Here is a 23,233-nt window from a genome sequence, read left to right as displayed (position 1 = left end):
GAAAACGGTTTCTTTTATTTATTCTTTGGTCAAGAAAGAGTGCCATAAAACATGGTTACAGCTCTCAGTTTCTCGAAGGACATCCAGTTTATTTCCAACATATAATCTCCCTCAGAGAATGGTAGGATCTTTGTGAACTGATGATTCACAGCTTCAATGCTAAGTTTATCAAAAATGATTCCGTGCTGGAAGCAAATGGTCTTAGAATTATTTTACTTTATTCCATAGCATACTCACATTATAGGGACATGAGTGGTTTATGTTCGAAAATGAATCAATTGTTTCGAAAAAGAATTTTACGACGGGATTTGACTTTTGGTTTTTCAGAAACTTGCAACCATCCACAGTGACATTGTACAGGAATGGCTTGTATCCATTAAATCGTTTAAACAACGCCACATTAACCTTCAAATAGGGTAATTCTCTTACTAAAATTTCAAACAAATTTGTTTTTTTTTTCTTACTTGTATACTGGTAATTGGAAGTTTGTTGAAATAGTATTTAATGGTAACATATTTATAAGTCCGGTTAACCGATTTCATATAGCAACACTCAAAATTTCCAAACTGTTCGTCTTTGGGAATGCATTTTATATTTGTAAACTCAAATTTGGAAGTAATCTATTAAAAATAAATTAATATTTTGTGGCATTTGTGCTTGATATCTCTTACTTGCGAAATAGACATCCAAACCACTAAATAGACAATGAAAAGAGTCCGCTTAGAACACATACTTTCCTCGGAATTTATTTATTATATGACCTCATGCGTTTCTAAGCCCCAAAATAAATAGAATAATGAGCCTTTGTTACCATCTTGATAGAGCTTCCATTAAAACATCAAATTTGTACAGCTCATTGGTTATTGTTTTTTAAATATTTTATATAAATTTATAGAAAAAGAAGAGAGAACGGCTCTTGACGAGTTTCCCAACTATATGATACCCGTTACTCATCTCTTCCATCCACAGTAATTTAGTAATTCAGGTAATTTTGAAAAGTGAAGTATTATATATGTTTTGGAAATGACAACTAGAAATAGTTAGTTAGTAATTGGACATAGGAATTGTTTGTCATCAAAATATTTTCAAAAAACGTTCCAGTTCTAGGGAGACTCCACGCAAAATCCTATATCGGCACCTCTTATAATCCCTGAGATCCTCGCGTTCATACAGACAGAGGGTCATAGCAACATACCTATGTATGTATATCGACTCGGCTGTTAATGCTGATCAAAAATAAGTACATATATACTTAATGGGGTCGGAGATGAATCCTTTTACGAGTACTGGCACTCGTTGAGTACTGAGTGTAATAATTATTTTTTACTTAAATAACTAATTACACAACCCCTAAAGTACTAAGCTGATAAATCCGATTACCCATTATTTTTTCGATAACCCATAAGTACAATACAAATTTGGTAACAGACCACTGAATGGAATACTTTAATAGATAACTTCTCTGCGTAAAAAAGTTTACAAGCTATCAAGAATTATATTTAGATATAATTCCCGTTAAAGTTTATGCATTGAATGGCTTTTAAACTTTTATATTATATATTGAATAATACAATGTGAATCCACTTCCCCAGAAGGATCGCCGTTCAAGCTTTCTCTTAAAATCAGGAATATTCGTCAGATTCATAGTTTCAAATATACGACAATTTCATAGAGATAAGAAAATAAGCGATGCTAGTTTTAATAATATAATGGTTTTTCATATCGATGCATCTTAAAAATTATTAAAAATTATTAATTATTAAATAAGTATTCCTTTCTCCATTCCCTTATATATGTACAAGTAGCTAAATGGGAAAAAATGCATCACGCATTTGCAAAAATGCACTTCGCTTTTTCCGCTTAAAAAAAGCCCGCTTAGAGATCACTTTCCTCTCAATTTATTGATAATGTAACTACACCTATGAATTAAAAAAAACTCAAGCAGGAAACCCCAGTGGACCGATGCTGCAGAACTAAGAGCTTCTACGACACGCTCCTCAAGTACTGCTCCGTTTCGCTGTAATCAATCCAACGGCTCACCCCGCAACGAATCTCCACTACTCCCCGACCATTTGACTCTCCCTGGATTTGGTTAGAAACCTATCAAGGGTATATTAAATAAATTTATATAACTTGTTGCATGGTAACGTTTGTAAGAACGATCCAATATATAGATTATATCCTGTTTTGAGCATTAGCAAACAAAACGATTCAAAAAGGTTCCTTTTATTTATTCTTTGGTCAAGAAAGAGTGCCATAAAACATGGTTACAGCTCTCAGTTTCTCGAAGGACATCCAGTTTATTTCCAACATATAATCTCCCTCAGAGAATGGCAGGATCCTCGTGAACTGGTGATTCACAGCTTCAATGCTAAGTTTGTCAAAAATGATTCCGTGCTGGAAGCAAATGGTCTTAAAATTATTTTACTTTATTTCATAGCATACTCACATTATAAGGACATGAGTGGTTTATGTTCGAAAATGAATCTGTTACATCAAAGAAGAATTTCATGACAGGATTCGACTTAGTGTTTTTCAGAAACTTGCAACCATCCACAGTTACATTATACAGGAATGGCTTGTAGCCATTAAAGCGTTTAAACAATGCCACATTAACCTCAAAATAGGGCAATTCTATTACTAAAATTCCAAAAAAGGGTTTGTTTTTTTACTCACTTGTATACTTGTAATTGGTAGCTTATTAAAATAGTATTTAATGGACACATATTTATAAGTCCGATTAACCGATTTCAAATAGCAATACTCAAAATTTCCAAACTGTTCGTCTTTGGGAATGCATTTTATATTTGTAAATTCAAATTTGGAAGTTATCTACAAAACAGATATTAAAATTTTGTATCTTTTGAGCATGATATCTCTTACTTGAGAAATAGACAACCAAACCACTAAATACAGAAAGAAAAGAGTCCGCATGTAGCCCATACTTTCCCCGGAATTTATTTATATATGACTTCATGCGTTTCTAAACCTCAAAATAAGTATTATAGTGAGCTTTGGTTTCAATCTTGATAAAGTTTCAATTAAAACTCATCCAATTTGTACAGCTCATTGATTATTGTTTTTTAAATATTTTATATAAGTTTATTGAAAAACAAGACAGGACGGCACTAGTCGAGTTTCCCGACTTAATGATACCCGATACTCGTCTCTTCTGCCCAAATTTATTTAATTTTTAATAGGGAAGTCTTATATAAACTTTGAAAATAACAAGTAGGAATAGTGAGTTAGTGGTTAGCCATACAGACGGAAAAAGCAATATTTGTTGATTCGGCTGTTGATGCTAATCAAAAATATATATGTACTTAATGGGGTCGGAGATGATTCCTGCTCCGAGTATGGGGACTCTACGAGTACTAAGTATTGTAATTATTTTTTACTTTAATAACTCATACAAAAACGCTAAAATCAGTAGCTGATTAAAAACTAGATAGCTGACATAACCATATAACAAATTTTACTATAAAAATCGAAATTTATTTATATTAGTCTGCAAGTAAATTAAAAATTTGGTCACCGACCATTGACCATGGAATACTTTAATAGACAACTTCTATGCGTAAAAGGTATATAAGCTATCAAGAATTATATTTGTATTTAATTGTCTTTGAAATTTATGTATTTAATGGCTTATATACATTATAAGCATTTAAATTGTATATTGAATAGTAAAATGTGAATTCACTTCTTCCAGAACTACCTGGGAGAACTACCTCTAATTTTCCCACTTTTGCTCTTCGATGGCCACAAATGTGCCAAATTATTCGATCAGAGAATAAAGTACCATTGTGTAATCAGCAAACGCAAAACCAACTTTCCTTATTTAAAAAAATTTTCAAATATTGTTTTTTAATCTTTGGATTTTTTTCCAAGTGATGCCAAACATAAAAACAAATAAAATAGCTACAATCTTGGCAGAATGTATGTCGAGAGGTAGGCTTTGAACTGAAAGCATCGTTTTATTGTTTGTTAAAAAAATAAAAAGAAAAATTTAAATTTTTTTTCCAACCACCAAAAAAATATAAAACCACTCTTATTTACTTAATCTTGCGGCCATTCTCGGGCAAAACCAACTTAATGGGCTGGCAAAACCCTCCCAGTTCCATCAAAATCAAGCCGCCTTCGAAAAAGAAAGCCTATTCTAATTTTCAAGATGTCGATTCCAGCGACTCCGAGCATGGAGAAATGAAGCGGAAGTCTGCTAAAAAACCCATTATGGAAGACGAACCTACCACCAGCGAAGCAGCCAGAGCTGCACTTAAAGCTAATATTGAAAAAAATTATTATGCAATTCTTTCTGATTTAGACGATGAAGATCGTGTCAGCGACATGGAGGTTGACGTTATGAAGAAAAAAGATGATAAGAAAACCAAGCAATCTGCGGTAAAAATGGCGAAAATCATCAAACCGCCCCCAATTTTTATCCCGGACGTATCCAGCATCAAGGGCCTTTCCAAAGACATTTCCCACCTCTTAGGCGGGGATGTTGAAGTGACCTACAAAGCAAGCACTAACAACACAATTCGCGTCCAGATAAGGATACTTACTCAACTCTGAAAAAGTTCCTGAGCGAAAATAACCATCGATACCACACATTCCAGCCCCGAGACGAGCGCGCTTATCGGATCGTCGTTAAAGGCCTCCACTTCTCCACCGACCCGGAGGATATTAAGGTGGGTTTCAGCAGCCATGGACACAAAGTCAGGGATATACACAATCCTATGCAAAAAGGTACAAAGAAGCCACTAAACATTTTCTTTATTAACCTCGAGCCAGCCAAAAACAACAAGGAGGCCTTTCAAGTCAAGCGGCTATGCAGCACGGTGGTTACGGTTGAGCCACCAAAAAAATTCGACGATGTGCCCCAATGCCATCGCTGCCAGGGCTTCGGTCACACGAAACGGTACTGCCATCTGGAGTACAGATGCGTAAAGTGTGGAGATAGGCACCCATCGTCCGAATGCACCAAAATTGCCAGTGAACCAGCAGTCTGCCTCCACTGCGACGGATCACATGCGGCCTCTTACAAGGGCTGTCCAGCCTACAAAAAGGCAAAGAGCACGTTCGCCCCCAAGCAGGCTGCCCCAAGACGCCAGCAACCTCAATTCAGCAAAATTAACCCTAACATCAGCTATGCTAGCGCAGTCAAAAACGGAGCACCACAGTTTGACTCCAACCCCAATCCCGATCCCAGTCTTTCAAGTAATCCAATGGACGCCCTAACGGCTAGGATGGAATCTATGTTTGAGCGCATGATGGAGAAGGTCTTGAGCCAAATAGCCCAAATGATGGCCACCGTTTGCAAATCCTTGTGCATACGCAATTAAATATAACCATATGGAATGCTAACGGCCTGGTAAAAAGAAGGCCAGAGGTCGAGCTATATTGCAAGACCCTCCAAGCAGACGTTCTCCTCATATCAGAAACGCATTTTACCAACAGATCATACTTGACTATTAGAGGATACGACCTCATTGCCGCTAACCACCCGAACGGTAGAGGTCGCGGGGGCGCGGCCATCCTTATTCGCAGCTGCATCAAGTATGAGGCACTTCCAGCCATGTGCGAAGACTGGGTACAATGTGCCCAAATTAAAATCTCCACTACCAACGGTGACATAACAATCGCCGCAGCATATTGCCCCCCCAGGCACAACATCCACGAACAGGAATTCGGCTTGCTACTGGATTGCCTCGGCCCCAAGTTCATAATCGGAGGGGACTTTAATGCTAAACACCCCTGGTGGGGCTCCAGGATTACAAACCCAAAGGGCTCGGCCCTATACAGGCAGATTCAGTCCCGAATCTTGAGCTGTCACGCAACCGGTGCACCCACATACTGGCCTACGGATCCCCACAAAATCCCTGATGTGCTAGACTTCGCCATCTCCGGAGGACTGGATTCTGCCGGAATTCAAGCGAGAGAAGTAGAAGACCTCTTCTCGGACCACAGCGCCTTTGCCGTGTCACTTTTCACCCCAGCCTTGCTCAGGTCAGCCCGCAAAAAGCTGATCTACAAGACAACAGACGTTGACAAGTACCAATCCTACCTGAACAACGTTACCGACCCCAGCCCGACACTTGACTCCCCGGTTGACATCGACACCGTTGTAGAAGAGTTAACAGCCCATATTCAGGCGGCAGCTTCTGAAGCAGCACCAAGGCCCTCCAACCGCCCAAGAGCCACTGACAGGGACATCCATTTTTGGAGCCCAGAAGTCGAAGAACTCAAACTTGAAAAGCGACGACTCCGAAGAGTGTGGATGCTCTCAAGGAATCCTTTGGACAAAACCGCCTTCAATAGAGCGACCAAATGTCTGACAGAAACTCTGGCAAGACTAAGGAAGCAGGCCTTTGACGGGTTCGTCGAACAACTTGAGCCAGGCGACCCTCAACATAACTTATGGCGAGTCACCAAATCTATCAGACAGCCGCTGAAAAGGATCCCACCTGTACAAAGAACCGACGGCAGCTGGTGCAGATCGGAGATGGACAGGGCCAACGCTTTCGCCGAACACCTCGAAGGTGTCTTTACGCCTTTCGATCGCTGCTCACCGGAGGATGCTGCTGAAACTGCCCGTCTGCTAGCCGAGCCTTCTAGGGACGCCGATCCAATACCACCAGTGACTGAGGAGGAAACAGCTGAGCTTATAACCATCATGAGCAACAACAAGGCCCCGGGCGATGATGGTATCAATGCAATTGCATTAAAAATGTTACCACCTCCAAGCATTCAGCTAATTACGAGGATCTATAATAGATGCTTGGAGATAGGGTACTTCCCGTCCACATGGAAACGTGCCCAGGTAACTATGATACCTAAGCCCGGGAAACCCGAAGCAAACCTTTCGTCCTACCGACCAATAAGTTTGTTACCAACGCTCTCCAAAATACTTGAACGAGTGTTTTTAAGCAGAGCACTGCCAGTATTTGACGAGGCTGGACTGATCCCTGACCACCAGTTTGGCTTCAGGCGGCGACACGGTACGCCAGAGCAGTGCCATCGGGTAGTGCAGTGCATCCTGGACGCGTTTGAAACCAAGAAGTACTGCATGGCCGTCATGCTGGACGTGAAGCAGGCGTTTGACCGAGTCTGGCATCCCGGTCTTCTATATAAATTAAAGACTGGCCTACCCCGACCATACTTCCAGTTCCTAAAGTCGTTCTTGGAAGACCGTAAATTTGCTGTTAGATGTGGCGAGGCCATCTCCGGTATTAGAGAAGCTCACGCTGGTGTACCCCAAGGCAGCGTTCTTGGCCCGTTGATGTACAATGCTTACACGGCCGACCTCCCTGTTCTTCAGAGGCCTGACCTGCTCGCAGCAACCTATGCAGACGACACCGCCTTCCTTACCACCGCCGATAGCGCATTGGGGGCAGCCGATACGATGCAATTGCAGCTTGACTTGCTCAGCGACTGGCAAAAGCGATGGAACATTGCCGTCAATAACGAGAAGTCCACTGCCTCCACATTTTCTCTCTGCAAAGGCAACTGCCCTCCAGTTAACCTTAACGGCTCTCCAATCCCACAGGTAGACAATCCCAGGTACCTGGGATTCACCCTAGACAGGAGGCTCACCTGGAAGCCCCATCTGATTAAGAAGAGGAAACAGGCTATTCAAAGACTTCGATCCTTCAACTGGCTTATGGGTAGGAGATCGAAGCTGAGAACTTCCACTAAACTCCTCATTTACAAGGCAATAATACGCCCTATCTGGACGTACGGCATACAGCTCTGGGGAACTGCGAGCAAGACGAATGTCCGAACTATGCAAGCTTTCGAAAATAGAGTCCTTCGAATCGCCACTGGGGCCCACGTCTATCATGACAATCGCACTATCCACGAGGTTCTCAATTTCCCTTGGGTCAAGGACGAGATACAAAGAAGCAGCGCACGTTACATGCAGAGGCTTCATAATCACCCGAACCGGTTGGCCAGCTCCCTGCTGGACAGCAGCGAGCAACCCAGAAGACTTAAAAGGACACACCCGCTGGACCTCCCCTTACTACTCTAATTTTTTTTTCTACCATATTAATATTTAAAAATATCTATACGTGAAGTTTACGTGATAAAATTTAATGGTTGTCCCTAATGGACAGTTTTAAATAAACATTACCCTGCTATTACAAAAAAAAAAAAAAAAAAAAAAAATCTTGGCAGAATTTCAATAAAAAAACATTCATTTTTATTTGTAGACAAGTTAGTAGATAAATACAAAGATCAAGAAAGTGTGCCATAAAACATGGTTACTGCTCTTTCTACTTCATAAACTGCCCATTTAACGTCTAACATGTAATCTCCCTCTGAAAAAGGTAATATTTTGGTGGCATAATGATTTATCATTGTACCAGTTAACTTGTCAAAAACGATGTCATGCTGAAATGAAATATTTTTAACATCAAAACATTTACCTCAATGATCAACTTACATCATACGGGCAGTTATGATTAAAATTCGAGACGGGGTAAATCATATCATAAAAGTATTTAAGAACAGGATACGTTTTGGGACTTCTTAGAAACCTACAAGCGTTGATTGTAATGTTGTAAAGGAAGGGCTTATAGCCATTAAAGCGTTTATAGAGCCCTAAATTAACCTTCAAAAATGCATATTACTTTGAATGTTTCCACAACAGATTCTCATTTAATTCACACTCTTACCTTTATATTCGTGTATGGAACTTGCGTGGAATAGTATCTTAATGATACGTACTTATAGGTCCGATTAATCGATTTTATGTAGCAGTATTTAAAATTACCAAAATTTGGGTCCGAAGCATTGCATTTGATATTTGTGAATTCAAATTTGGCTGCGATCTAAAAATAACTTTAGTTTAATTTAAGTTTTTAACAAAATAATTATTTCTTACTTCAATACATAGACACAAAGCCACAAGCATCCGAAGCTCAAAATTCCGATCACCAATCATTTTGCATGGGAGCTGGCTAATAATATCTGACATGGCGTTACACTTTTTAAAAACTCATACTTTAAATAATATCTACAAAATTATGATCTTGATATAAACGAAATTTATTTAAATAAGTCTGCAAGTAGAGTAAAAATTTAGTCACAGACCATTAAATTGAATATTTTAATAATCTAAAATGAACTATATTTAGATTTAATTGTATTCGAAGCTTTTTTATGTATGTATGGTACTTTTTAAACACTTACCTTGATTATTAAATAAAACAACGTGAATCCGAATTTCCCAAGTCGGCCATGGCTCCGAATTTCAGGTCAAGCTTTCTCTAAATATCTGGACAAACCGCCAGAATCTGTATTCCAAAAATACTTATTTGGTTTCATAGAGATGATAAACTAAAAGACGCTAGTTCTTATTGATAAACATTTGAATTGAGATTCATATTAAAAGCAATCAACTCAAAATTATGCAAAGAAGAATTTCCCCGCCATTCTTATATACAGAGCAATATAGAGGAATAATCCGCTTACTAAAGATACGTAATTATTATTCAGATTTATTGATTTTATGTAGCAGTATTTAAAATTACCAAAATTTGGGTCTGAAGCAGTGCATTTAATATTTGTAAATTCAACTTTGGCTGGGTCCTAAAAATGACATTAATTTACTATAAGTTTTTTAATTATTATGTTTAATAATTGTTTACTTCAATAACTAAGCACAAAGCCACAAGAAACCAAAACTAAATATGTATTAAATATTTTAGATGTTAGCTGAATTTAATAACTAATCAAGAGTATCTCTAGTACTACAGGCCTTCAGCTCTGGGAACAAATATCTAACCTGGCTTATACACATTTTTAAGAACTTTTGAATTTATATCGAAATAAATATAATCTCGATGCAAAACTAAATGTATTTTAATTAGTCTACTAATAAGGTATAAGTTTGGTCACAGACCATTGTATGGAGATGAAAATTTTCTACTGAAAGCAGTATATGAGCTAAGGTGAATTATAAATTTATTAAATGGAACTAAAAGTTTATGTACTAAGATGCTTATGTGTTTTTAAAAACTTTAATATATTATTTAATATTTATTCGGTTTTCCGATTTGCTTGAAATTAATTATAATAACATGATCATGCATTTCGAAACATCAAAGTAAATAATACAAGTTTAGTGAACCTCTGTTACAATCTAGATAGAACTTTCATTAAAAACGCATTAAATTTTGAATCTTTAACATTTTTTTTCCGTATATTTCAAATATACTTTCTTTTAGATTGCTTATATTTTTTCCCATTTTACCCAGAAAGTTTATGGAGAAATACAAAGATCAAGAAAGTGTGCCATAAAATATGGTAACCGCTCTTTCCACTTCATAAACTTCCCATCGAACGTTTATCATATAATCTCCCTCGGAAAAAGGTAAAATGTTGGTAAAATGATGATTTACCATGGCTCCAGTCAGCTTGTCAAAAATGATGTCATGCTGTAAAAAATACTTTTCAAATTAAATGATTCACTTCATCATCTGCTTACATACATCATAGGGGCAAGAATGATTAAAATTCGAGGCCGGATATATCATATCAAAAAAAAATTTTAAAACAGGATAGGTTTTGGGACTTTTTAAAAACTTGCAGGCATTAATAGTGATATTGTAGAGAAAGGGCTTATAGCCATTAAACCGTTTATAAAGCCCCAAATTTACCTTAAAACGAAAATATTACTGAAAATGGTATATTGGTTATTTTCCAAATTCTTACCTTTATATTTGTGTATGGGACTTGCGTGGAATAGTATCTTAAAGATACGTATTTATAAGTTCGATTTATCGATTTTAAGTAGCAATATCTGAAATTTCCAAAATCTGGGTCAGAAGAATTGCATTTGACATTTGTGAATTCAAATTTGGCTGCGATCTAAAAATGACTTTATTTTAATTTAGAGTTTCAGGAATTAATTATTATTTTATACTTCAGTAATCAAACACAATGAAACAAGAATCCAAAGCAGAACACTCCGATCACAAATCATATTGCTTTGAAACTTGATACCGCTTATTGACAAAGTAATCAAAGTTTATATTGAAAATGTAACATTGAAATAAGTATTATCATGATTAAAAAAAACTATATTTTTGGGTAATTAGTCAGAAAGTGGAGAAACCCCATTTTCACAGATGATTTAATGGACTAGATTACTTCTCTACCAAAAAAAAGTGTCGGAATTAACATAAATTATATTTAAATTTTATTGTCTTTGAAAGTTAATTATTATATGTCCTATATAATGCAAAAAACTCATATTGAATAAAATATAAATATCACAGACAGTAGGTATATTGACAAGGATTAATTTTAGCTTGAAGATTTATGTTGCATTCCCACTTATCATCGTTTGTAGAAGAACTTTCTATTTTTGTAAACTTTCATCTGAATGCCGCCTAAAACTGAGTCTTTATAAATAGAAAAAATGGAGCAAAATATAAATATTTCCAAAAAAACTAAGCAGGGGATGACTTTCATTGCGTTGTTTTGAAATTGAAAACAACTTAATTGCTTAAGCAGCAGAATAAAATTGATTAAATAATTACGATCTACTGAAAAATTTATATTTATCTTTATTTTATGCTTCAATTTTACTTAGTTAATGTAAAAATTTAAGTTTTGCTAATAGTCCATCAATTTAATCTAAATTTAGTACATGTTTGCTATGTTTATTTATTTCTTCAATTCCATCCAATACTATTTTGAACCAGTTAAGATACAACAAAATAGAATTTGGTTGAAGCCCGAATAACATCGAAAGTCGACCAATTGACCTCTACTATAAAACGTCCTTCAGGAAAAGGTAAAAGTCTTATGATTTTATTATTGGCTCCTTCACCAGTTAACTTGTCGAATATGATGCTATCCTGAAAGAAATCATGTTCGTAAAATATTAATAAATAAATCACAAATTATACGATACTTACGGTATAGGGACAAGAATGATTTAAATTCGAGCTAGAAACCACAATTTCATAAAAATATTTTGCAATGGGATATGTGCCGGGATTTTCCATGAATTTACAAGCATCTACTGTGACATTATATAAGAACGGTTTCCAACCATTGTTATCCTTGAACAATACAACGTTGACCTATTTTTCAATTAGTAAAAAAAAAACAAATTTTTATTTATTTAGAGCCTTACCTTAGTGTTGGGACCTACATTTTGATAAAGATCGTACTTTACCGAAAAGAATTTATAGGTACGGTTTACTGACTTCATATAACAATAGTCAAAGGCTCCAAACTTTTGGTCTTTGGCTATACACTTGATGTTTGTGATGTCAATCTTTGACCAAGCCTACAAAAGTAAATAGTATTATTATAAGTTTTTAGGAAATATACTTCAATCCTACTTTAAAAATCATTAAAAAAATTAAAAGGAGTTTAAAATCCATTTGAAGTTTTCCGAACATCTTAATATTTCAATTGTGGAAATATGACTGACATCACCTTTGTACTGAATTGAATATAGAATACTGTAACTATACTAGAAAAACTATATTGAAAATTACACAAAAATATACATTAAAATTCCATTAATGATAGTAATTTCTAAAAAGATTAGCTTTTTCAATGATCGGTTTCAGAGTGGAAGATAAAAACACATAAATTGTAAAATGATTGGGGAACTTTTATAAAATTTATTTTAGAAACTTCGAGTATTTAAGCTAATTAGCCCAGTACATTTTGTAAACTGAAAATAAGAAGAAAATTTATTGGTTGTAGTGCTCATATATATTATAATTTAGTGTCCACTCGCCAGCCTGTAAGACAATAAATAATTAACTGCAAAGGACGACAGTAAAAATCAATGTAATACCCATTTAATTACCAATCAACTTTGCCAATCTGCAGCAGTTTGAATACATAATTTATTTAATAATTTATATCCAGGCGATGTATTCAGGCCCTTTACACAAGCATACAAGAGTACAATCATGTATATATGCATACCATCCCGTTTTCCGATTCATTTCGCGTATCTGTCTCTGATTTCCGATCATAAATTATGCGCATACATCCCCAACACATAATGCTATCCATACATATATGTATATTATTCGCTCCGGGGCATAAATAGTGAGTAGGCTTTTATCCAACGACTTAACAACTATGAGTACAAGGTTCATCCTTTATCCCGTTAAGGTCACATCTCTTCAGGGGGTTCTCAAGAGGTTTCGGGGGTTCCAGGGTCCGATTCACGGTTGCTTTGATTCACCGTCCAGGTCCACCGGCACAATATCGCAGCAACTCATTCCTCGAACATGGCTTTCGGCAGCACTCATCAAAGATTCCAAGACGCCGACGACGGGTTTTCATCAATTGATTCGAGCTCTCCCCCAGCATCCTCCACAAAAGGGAACTCTCCTCAAGTCCTTCGTCCTCAATGGCATTTAGATGGGTTAGGTCTGTGAATTCAAGGATGAATAGATTTTAGTTTATTTATCTCTTAATTTAATGTTATAAAGATCCTTAAATGTATTGGAATATTGGCTGGAACCCAAACCCTGCTTACCAAATGTTCGCTTAAATTTTTGGTTGTAGCCGTATTGGCAAATCCTATTCAAGGCTTCGGGTAACTCCTGGCCGCACAGTATCATGTTGCCTTGGACGTGGGTCACTCCCAAAAATACTAGAACCAGGCTCCAGAGCAGGATCCTTAGTCCCTGGACTCGCTGCATCGTTTATTTTGGTTACTGGTTAGTGCTCCTGGGGAAGATGCCCGTCAAGTGGTTCAATGAGAAATGTCGGCCACCCACCGTTGCAGCCACTGTTTATATATGAACCATATATCCGATCCGAAACCGAATCAAGGGAATGCTCCCCGAAGTCTCCCCGATCTGAACGTCTGCCGTGTGTCGGGCTGTGTTAGCGAGAGTGTCAGTTAGCCGGGTCAACAACTAGTTTACTTTATTTGCACCTGTGCTCCGAGGGTGTGGGTTGTTATTTATTCCCCAGTGCTTAGTACAAAAAGCTATTTATCTGAATATCAGAATTCTGATGGTGATGTCTGGTGCTTGGTGCTTGGGGTGTTCGACCCCCGCGGCTAGTCTTACGCATATCAACTGACGTTTGTTTACGTTCTCGACCCAAAAATTACGCATGGATCTGGTTATCTGAAAAACAAGTACAATTATTGGAATTTTTCTTCCCTTTTTGGATGGCAGGGTTGATTCAAAAATAGTTTAGGCAGTGACTTGAACTTTGTCAGTCTATATTTTTATCAATAAGGTTTATTAAGAACTCAAAGGAGTCACTTTAGAAATCATAAAAAACAAGTCACCAAAACAAGTCTGTTTTTCATTTTATATTTTTCAGAGCTCTTATCGCAGCTCTCCTTTTTGTAAAACCAAACACCCCAATAATACTTGTTTACCATTTAAAGAGCATCTTTTATCTTTTTATCTTTCTGAAGTACTTGAAAAAGGACCATGTTTTGCACGTCTTGAGTTGGTCAGTTTCAGGTAGTTTCCTGTTTGCCAATCTCGACCAAAACTTATCTGTTACAAACTGTTGATTACTAATTGGATATGGTTTACTTGCTTTTTGTGGGTCAAGGGTCAAGTCTTAACTTGACAGAAAATATATATTTGACCTGAGTGTATTCATGGATCGTTTCTTGCCACATCATCGGTTGGCGTTGCTTCTTTTGTTTTTCTTATTAAAATCAGAACGTCATCTAATTAAAAATTCATAATTTTCATTATTCTTCTTGGAAAACAAGGGCAGTGCTCTTAAGGTGCTGCTGAATGGCAGCTGCCAGTGGGTGGCGTTTCTGGATGGTGGGCGGCCGTGGGTGCCTGCTATACGTGGGTTGAGAACAGGGGGAATCCCACCCCATCCCGTCTTTTGTGGCACTGAGTGCACAGCTGGAATGCCGAGAGCCAAATTTAAGGGACTTGTGCTTTTGTTGCTGCTGCTGCTATTTGGTGAATAACTTTATTTGCTTCCACTAAGAATTTTACAATGAAAAATTTTTTGGGGAATATGATTACGTTTATATTTAGGGTTAAGTGTTAGTTTTAGAAAATTAAACGCCTTCCGGTTAGGTTGTCCTTTTGCTCTGCCGTTGCCATTTGCCATTTGCCATTGCCGCTCTCCTCCTGTTCCATCCTGCTGTACTTATCCTCCATCCAGTCCACCTCCTTCTCCTCCAACTTCGCCCATCCTCTCAGGCACAATAGTCAAGGATGTCGTCGTAGGTGCAGCCCTCCTTGCAACATTCGTGGGCAATGTTACGCCGGTGGCGCCGCAATTTGCGTTCCTTGCCCTTCGCCGGCGGCTGCTCATCCCCATCCTGAGTGTCCTTTTCCGTGTCCGTGCGCGTCTCCGAATCCCGAAGCTTTCGCATCAAGGCCTGCATTCGGTTCTGTGGTTCTTTATTTTGAAGTTAGTGGCTACCAGACTACATAGACATAAACGCTTTTAAGGATCTAGAATACTTACGGTCGCTGCGCCTCATCCGGCGCATAAAGCCGTTAACACAAATCATATCCAAGGCCTCGGCCAAGGCTTCGCCGCACAGCTTCCGGCGTCCTTGGACGGGCTGCACCAGCTGCGACATGGCGGCCAGCAGGAACACCAGCCCCAGGCCAATCCTGATCAGGCTCATTTTAGAAGCGTCTCTTCCTGCCACTTCGTGCCTTCCTTCGATCTGTGTCCGATTTGTCCGCTAAAGTCGAACTTCGTAACTCCTTCTATAATAGTTCTCAGCCAGTCTTGACCGGTCAGTTCACATTCCAGTACTAATCGAAACTGATCTCTTTGCCGGGACGACAGCGAACTTGTAGCCTCGTTAATTGGCTGACTTTGTGACTTTTTCGGGTACCAGTCAGGTAAAAAAAATAAGCCATAGGTCAGCTGCAGGGAAATCTGCCGGAAGGGCCCAGGGTTTTCTTGACCCCTTGGCCCTTCCCAGGCCCTACCCAATAGTGGCCTTTCCCGACCAGGAAATGCCCGACTTAGCCAGAGTCAAGAGCTAATCTTGACCCTCCTCTTTGGGTGGTTATGAATATCACCTAAAATTGGTCAGAATTTTGGTATTTTTGACGATATTTTTTCGGAGTTTGATTCGGAATAGATACAAATCAACTAAATATATATGAACTTTATTCTTACAGGCTACTTTTGGCATATCAGTGACCTGCATTTGGACACCCTCTACTCCACCCAGGGTGACATCTACCGGAGTTGCTGGCAGTTGGCTCGATCCGTGTCGGGAGTCACCTCGAATGCCATTTCCGAGCCGCCCGGCCCTTTCGGCCACTACAACTGCGACAGCCCGTGGAGCCTCATTGAATCCGCCATTAAGACGATGAAGGCCAAGCAGGGCGACAATGTGGAGTTTGTCCTTTGGACCGGCGATGCCCTGTCCCATTCCGCTCAGCCACTTTCGGAGCAGAAACAGCACGAAATTCTGCGGAATATCACCGAAATGCTGGGACGCAGCTTCTCCTCGCAGTTCATATTTCCGGTGTTGGGCCACGAAGACGGCAATGGCAGCTACCGGCGCCTGGGGGAGTTGTGGCGCCACTGGCTGCCATCGGAGGCGCTGGTGACCTTTGATCTGGGCGGCTACTATTCCATCGAGCAGACCAAAAGTCGTCTGCGCATCGTAGCCCTCAATACGAACTTTATGCGAATGGATCCCGATCCAGATCCACGGGCTTCCTTGAGCCTGCGTTGGCCGGCGGAGTACTTTGCGGAACCCAAGGCCTCAGTCAGCTCGAACACCGCCCAGGATGAGGTGCTGGCCGAACAGCAGTGGTTGTGGCTGGAAGAGGTTCTGACCAAGTCCAGGGATAAACAGGAAACGGTAATAGTTTATTAATTCTGCTTATCAACATAATAATTATAAAATAATAATGTTCATAATTAAATTGATTTTTGATTTACCCAAATTCGTTTTAAATCATTTGCAAATAAAGCCACAAACTTTCAGGAAAAATTTAAATTTCATTAAAATATGATGCATATATTTAGTTTAATGTTTACAGCTCGTAAAGCCGTGGCTGGAATCTTCCTGAAATTAACGATAACATTTAAAATGAGTTTGCATATTTAATTATTAACTATATATGCGTATACTATATACACAGATTAAATGAACGGCCATCGTGTGCCAGAAATTCAATAGCCAATTGCCCTTTGATTAATTATAATATTTAATTTGCTGGCGAAAGAATTAATTTCGTTTCACTTGCCCTATGCGAGATTAAAGCCAATGATATTTTTGTGTTGACCAGGTCTACATAGTGGGCCACATGCCGCCGGGCGTGGACGAACGCCATCTGGGCCCCCAACACAATCAGATAATCTTCACGGAGCGCAACAATCGCCGCTACCTGGAGATGGTCCGGAAATTTGCTCCCGTCATCCAGGGTCAGTTTTTCGGCCACCTGCACTCGGACACCTTCCGACTGATCTATGATGCCAAAGGTAACAGAAATCCATATTGTTGGTTTATTAAAATCTAACCCATCTACCTCGATGTAACCCGCCAGGCAATCCCATTTCGTGGCTGATGATTGCCCCCTCGATTGTGCCCCGGAAAGCGGGAATCGGCTCGTCCAACAATCCCGCCCTGCGGCTCTACAAGTTCGACACTGGAAGCGGCCAGGTGCTGGACTACACCCAGTTCTGGCTGGATCTGCCGCTGGCCAACCGTGCCCATGAGCCGCTCTGGCAGCCGGAGTACAATCTGACCCACTACTATGCCCTGCCAGAGATCTCTGCCGGGGCGCTGCACAATTTTGCCGAGCGTTTTACGGGCACCGACCCCTCCTGGTTCACCAGGTAAGAGAGTAGGCGAGTAAGCGGGTTTCATGATTGCCACCGAAAATCCTTTGAGCCCCGAGGGCGGCTTTTGTGTTTGGGTAGCTGGGAAATAGGTTTTCAAAGCCAGCCATCATAAACGCAAGAAATAGAAAAAAAAAAAACAGGGAAAAAATCAATAACACCACTAATAACATTTTGTTCACCTATTTGTACCACATGTTTTATTAATGTCTAGAAAAATATTCATGAAAGTACACTAGTTTTAAAAAGCTGCTGGTAGAGGAGTTGCCATTTTTTCGTTCTCGTTTGTTAGTCATTTTTGTAAACAACATATTCCCTTTGAGCCAAAAGTGTTTGAAGCAAACACTTTATGGCCATATTTAATGCGGATTTTGTTGTTTAATTAAGCAAAAATAGTGCATAATTTTTTTGGAATTTTAAATAGTTTAATTGACTTGTCATTCGAAACCAAAAGATTTAAAGTTAACCGCATAAAAGCAAATAAACTTATTATTAAAAGATCATTTATTTAATCGGTATTGATTGATAAATCGTTCATTAATTAATAAAGAGTTTTCTGTTGATTAATAATTATTCAATTATCCCATTAGAATTCAACTCAGTAAAAGGATATCATTGTTAAATGTTTGCTTTTTTTCGAGATTCCCTGCAGAAGTTCATAGCCTTTCCATCAGACTCTCGCTAAGCACTTTCCCCAGGTCCAGACCATACCTGAAATATGTAAATCACACTGTGAGATACTAACCTGGCCAGGAGCATTTATGAAATGGCAAAGCAAACATGGAACTGAGAATGATACCTTTTTTTCCCTCGCTTTTCCCTTTTTTTCCCAGATACCACCGCGCCAATGCCGTGCGATTTCAGTCCGGAACGGCCTGCCAGGGCCTCTGCATGCTCAATCATTACTGCGCCATCACGCGCCTGGACTACGACGAGTTCCGGCTCTGCCTGGAGAAGGAGCAGTTGCCGCTGCAGAGCCACGCCCCCCCAGCCCTTACAGCTGCCGGGTCCCGGACATGGCTGTTGGCCGGGCTGGTGGTTTTTTATGGCCTGTGCAGGCGATGCAACAATTGCCACAACCAGCGAATTTAAGCGTTCTCGTTTAAGGGGAGCCATATCAGCGTGGGGATGAGCCCCAGGATGTCGGGACACTCGGGAAAAAATGGCCACAAGATACATATATGAACAAGTTTATATTTTTAAAAATAATGTTTTTATTCCAGAGTTGAGAACAAAATGTGAAAATTCTTTTGATTTTTAAAGTATTCTTTTAAAGGAGTACTAATGTTTTAAAAATTTCCAAACAAAAATAATCAAAAGATAATGTTATTATAATATGACTATGATACCATTACCCACACCATCCCAGAAACTTTCTAATAATCTTAAGTTGCTAACTTTCTAATCGTGATCCTGTCTAAGCTTCAAAACAAAATGGATTTTTGAAATAATTAGCGTTGAAAAGGGATTGGGATTCTTACTTTTGGCCAAATTTTTTTCCGTGTGTACGTTTAGGAATAGATGCTATAAGACGGTAATGGGTATAGGATGGGGCATGAGGATGACTTGGAAATTCCTATATACAAGTATAGTGCTAATTTACTCTCAATTATGCTGCATGCGAGTCTGTATGCGTGCCATATCGTTTGTGGGTGTGATATGATTACTAAGAATCGTCTCTGCATATATATATTTTTGCGGATATAGATATATATATATATGCCTCTATGTAATATGTATATGTGTATGTGTATTGTACGAACTTGGATATGTATGTATATTATATGTTTATCTGTATGTACTTATTGTATATGAAAATAAACGAAAAATTTTTAATGTTAAACAGACAGTGTGTCTCTTCGTTTCTCAATAAATATTTAAGCAACAAATTGTGGCGTAAATAAATGTGTTAATTTGCGCAAACAAGTCAGCAGTTAAATAAAACGATTGCCGCCAGTCCTTCCAGCCAGTTCCTCGCAGTCCTGCCCCAACTCGGTTACGAGGGCTCGGGTTCGGGCTCGGGCTCTTTTTTATGGCCAAGACTATTAAACGGCAGAAACCGCATCGCAGCCATATAAAAAAGTTGTTGCCAATGTCCTGGCCAAGAAAAATAAGACAGGCCAATACGTCTCACTATGTGCCGACGTGAATATGTATGGGAAGGAAAACAAATGGCCGACAGGATGTTCTCCATTTTAATTTTCACTTAAATTCCACAAACATCATTGAATATTAATGGAAAGGATACATTTTATGGGCTTATCAAGGACCTTGGCTTAGAGAACAATAGTTAAATCTATAATAAAACAATTAAAGAAGATATAGCCTTAAAATTTCCATTTAATCATGACCCAAGGACTTTAAAGAGCTAGTTTTTACCTTTAAAGTTGCCTCTAGGTCACCAGTTTTTATTTTTAATATTTTACAACCCGGCCAAGGCAAAATAACTGAAAAAGTCAGGCACTTGCCATCAACCATTTCAACCCTGTTTCCCCAAAGTTTAGGTAAGTCACATAGTTCCCCAAAAAAGTTCCCATAAAGGTGCATACAAAGTCGTTATGGAAAATTTAAGTAGCTCCCTGGGGCACTTGGCGGGCCATGAAACCGACTCAGTTTTCCCATTAGACGTCTCTGGATGGGATACCCAGTGCAATTATATGCATAATATATACCGCATATCTATCGCAAAAGTCAATCCAAATGCAAATGAATGCTCGGCTATCCTGATTTGAATTTGATTTGGGTGTTTCCAATTTATATAACTGAGAACATGCCGTCAATGGCAACTAAGATACCTTGTATCGGCTGCTGCTCGAGTCATTTCATAAGTAATGCATGAACGGCCAAAGATTGTTGCATGCCCCAGCTAGCCCTCCTACCAGCCGCCATGTTTGGGGCGCCCCTGCGGCATGCGTGACTCTGTGGTACGTGCTGGTCAAGTAAATTATAGGCCGCCACCGCCGCCTTTGAAGCTGCCTAGAGGAATGGTGTCGACTATCCGGACTCCCCAAGCCATAGAGTCCAGGAGGCTAGGACTCTCGGAGTTTGGCTGGTAAGCCCGCAGGGTGTACAAAGTGGTTGGCCGACAAGTCGTTGCATAATTTGAGGCGCCAGCAGGTGACAGTTATAATGGTGTGGGTGTTTCAGTTGCTGTGGGTTTTTGGCCATTAAAAAATAGCCCAAAAACATGGTTGAATTTATCGCCACGGTTTTTGGGTTGTTTGTTTATGCAAAGCGGAAGTAAAAATTAACATTTTGTATTCATGAAAATGGAAAGCCTTTTGGTGCAAATAATACTGTTAACCGCAGATTTGGCGATGCATAATTTAGACCAAAATAATTATTCAAAAAAGCTGCTTTCGTGGCTAGACCTTTTGGCTTTTCAAGCAGGCCATCAAATTGTTTATAAACTATGCATAATCTGATATATATATTTAAACTATTATTTATTAAATGGTTGTCGTATAACTTTATCTTACTTACTTATCTGCTGAATAGAAAGAAATCTGAAACTTGACAATCATAAAAAGTATTACAAACTAAACGTATCTCAGTAGTGACACAATACGAGCCAAATTGGCAACACTGGACAGGTGGACAGCTGCACAAATGGCTGGGGCCGACAGGTAACCGACCAAGTAGCAAGTAACAGGTAACCCAAGTCCATCAAAGTTGCACTTGCAACCATAGAGCCAAAGTGACAAACACAAGCCGGCACATGCCGAGACACCCGCAGTCATTAAAGTTTATTAAGAAACTCTGCCAACTCTTTTTCAATGTGTATATGTTGTTGGTGCTGGCTTAGGGCTTTTATAGGTGAGATGGGGGTTTCTTTAGGGGACTATCCTGCCCCTCCAGGGACCAACGTAAGGAACTTCACCAGCAGGCGACGACGAAATGTTTTGGTTTTGTGGCTTTCGCAATTTGGCAAAAGTTCGTTTCGGATTTTAACTTGAATTGGGGTTTGCCGGCATCGACTAGGGGCCGATCCTCCAGCCCCATGGCCCTCCGTCCTGCCCCAGAGCTCTTCCATCTTTCATCATAACGCATTTGGAGGGAGGGGGGGAAAGTCCCCAAGGACACACAGAGACGCACACGGAACTTGGCAGCCGAAATAATACACACGACTAAGCAAATACTTGGGGAAATGCGTCCATATCGCTCGACTCTACCATATTGTATCAGCAAACACACTTGTATTTTTCGCACTCGACGAAAAATATCTTTACAAATCGATTGAAATCAATAAGTATTGGGTTTCAATTTAAACAGAATATTATCATTAAGCTACTCACATTTTTGTTTAAATATTTACTTAATAAAAAGCTGTTGTTAATGGTTATTCAAGGGAAATACTCTGCACATGGTCTTTTCAAGAAGCTTTGTGTGCAAGTTTTGAGTAAAAACTTGTAATTTTAAAGAAAAAGGCAGCTTGGTTTAACGTTTTTAGTAACAAAATGTTGAAATATATTTCTATATCTATTTAAACCTCAAGTGTCATTGTTTTAAATTTTAAAATCTTCAATATTTCATCTAGTAAGCCCCATAAATCTTTGTAGTTGTCTTTTCGCTCCGTGTCTGAGTGTTTGCAGCTGATTTTTTTAGCTTTTTGCCTCACTTGGCCATGCATATGCGATACATTATAAACACTCACCTGTTCCACTCAGCTAGCAGCCAGCAGCAGGCAGCAGGTAGCTGGTACCTGGTAGCCAGCCAAGAGCAGCTGGCAAAAATGGCAGAGATGGCAGAGCACATATGTATGTATTTTTTTGGGAAAAGGGGATATAAATATTTGCACATTATAGCAATATATACACTGCTCCGCTGCGCTTAGCAATGCCGATTGCGATTTGGATTCGGATTCCGCCTGCCTGCTGCCTCGACTATACTAGTGTAGCGAAAACAATTTCAATTCTAATGTGCCATTAATCATTCACAAACATTAAACATATTATTTTTTGCTGGCTTTGTAGCGTGAAATACTAAAGCAGCAGGCAGCTTAGTTGCCTGTCAGGTGCTCGGGAATTGTGAGCTTTTTGTGCATTTGGTTTTAAATTTCGCTGACATGTAGGGGGTGGTTCTGGGTGTTCTGCCCGGAAGGGTAGAAAGGTAGAAAGGTGAGGGGCCGAAAGGACAGGTGAGCGATGGCGAAAACACATTCAATGCACTAATTGTTGTGCTTGAGCGCACCGAAAGCTCATGAACTTGTTCGGATGAAATGTGCGGAGTGCACACAACAAAATAACGGCATTAAGTTGTTGATGCTTCAAATTCCACATAGCACGTAGCATTTCAGTTCTCCTCGAGCCTGCTCTGCCCTGCCCTGCTCTGCTCTTGATGGCAAAACAAGAATTCCATTTCCAAAAATATAAGCAGATAAAAACTAAAAATATATAAACACACAACGAATGGCTGCCACAAACAA

At 39.2% G+C, this 23,233-nt stretch overlaps 3 protein-coding genes and 3 long non-coding RNA genes across 7 annotated transcripts in view; 1 reads left to right on the top strand and 5 right to left on the bottom strand.

The window, feature by feature from the left end:
- Positions 1–18,975, top strand: part of LOC108121449 (acid sphingomyelinase-like phosphodiesterase 3b) — a 31,747-nt gene extending 12,772 nt beyond the window's left edge. For both annotated transcript variants that reach the window (XM_070280638.1, XM_017235556.3), the window contains exons 3-6: positions 16,131–16,825; positions 17,256–17,448; positions 17,514–17,805; positions 18,642–18,975. In XM_070280638.1, coding sequence (XP_070136739.1) covers positions 16,131–16,825; positions 17,256–17,448; positions 17,514–17,805; positions 18,642–18,900 — 1,439 coding nt within the window. In that variant the 3' untranslated portion in view covers positions 18,901–18,975. The remainder of the gene's footprint in view (positions 1–16,130; positions 16,826–17,255; positions 17,449–17,513; positions 17,806–18,641) is intronic.
- On the bottom strand, positions 59–1,003 carry LOC108121425 (uncharacterized). The gene is made up of 4 exons (XR_011443006.1): positions 672–1,003; positions 465–620; positions 238–405; positions 59–185 (listed from the first exon to the last, which is right to left on the bottom strand). It is a non-coding gene; the product is annotated as an uncharacterized lncRNA (long non-coding RNA).
- Positions 11,721–12,297, bottom strand: LOC138926213 (uncharacterized). Its single transcript, XR_011442612.1, has 3 exons — positions 12,152–12,297; positions 11,931–12,098; positions 11,721–11,870 (listed from the first exon to the last, which is right to left on the bottom strand). It is a non-coding gene; the product is annotated as an uncharacterized lncRNA (long non-coding RNA).
- On the bottom strand, positions 12,860–13,735 carry Ilp3 (Insulin-like peptide 3). Its single transcript, XM_017235560.3, has 2 exons — positions 13,526–13,735; positions 12,860–13,418 (listed from the first exon to the last, which is right to left on the bottom strand). The coding sequence occupies exons 1-2, from the start codon at positions 13,689–13,691 to the stop codon at positions 13,225–13,227; spliced, it is 360 nt and encodes a 119-aa protein (XP_017091049.2). The 5' UTR covers positions 13,692–13,735; the 3' UTR covers positions 12,860–13,224.
- On the bottom strand, positions 14,021–22,296 carry LOC138926464 (uncharacterized). Its single transcript, XR_011443007.1, has 3 exons — positions 22,104–22,296; positions 21,292–22,031; positions 14,021–14,126 (listed from the first exon to the last, which is right to left on the bottom strand). It is a non-coding gene; the product is annotated as an uncharacterized lncRNA (long non-coding RNA).
- Ilp4 (Insulin-like peptide 4) lies at positions 14,904–15,783 on the bottom strand. The gene is made up of 2 exons (XM_070280238.1): positions 15,457–15,783; positions 14,904–15,387 (listed from the first exon to the last, which is right to left on the bottom strand). The coding sequence occupies exons 1-2, from the start codon at positions 15,620–15,622 to the stop codon at positions 15,182–15,184; spliced, it is 372 nt and encodes a 123-aa protein (XP_070136339.1). The 5' UTR covers positions 15,623–15,783; the 3' UTR covers positions 14,904–15,181.
- Positions 22,297–23,233: the final 937 nt, after the last annotated feature.

This window comes from Drosophila bipectinata, chromosome 3L, assembly GCF_030179905.1.
Source record: "Drosophila bipectinata strain 14024-0381.07 chromosome 3L, DbipHiC1v2, whole genome shotgun sequence".
NCBI classification, from domain to species: Eukaryota; Metazoa; Arthropoda; class Insecta; order Diptera; family Drosophilidae; genus Drosophila; species Drosophila bipectinata.
Note: the sequence above shows the minus strand (reverse complement) of the source record. Positions and strands in the feature narration are given on the sequence as shown.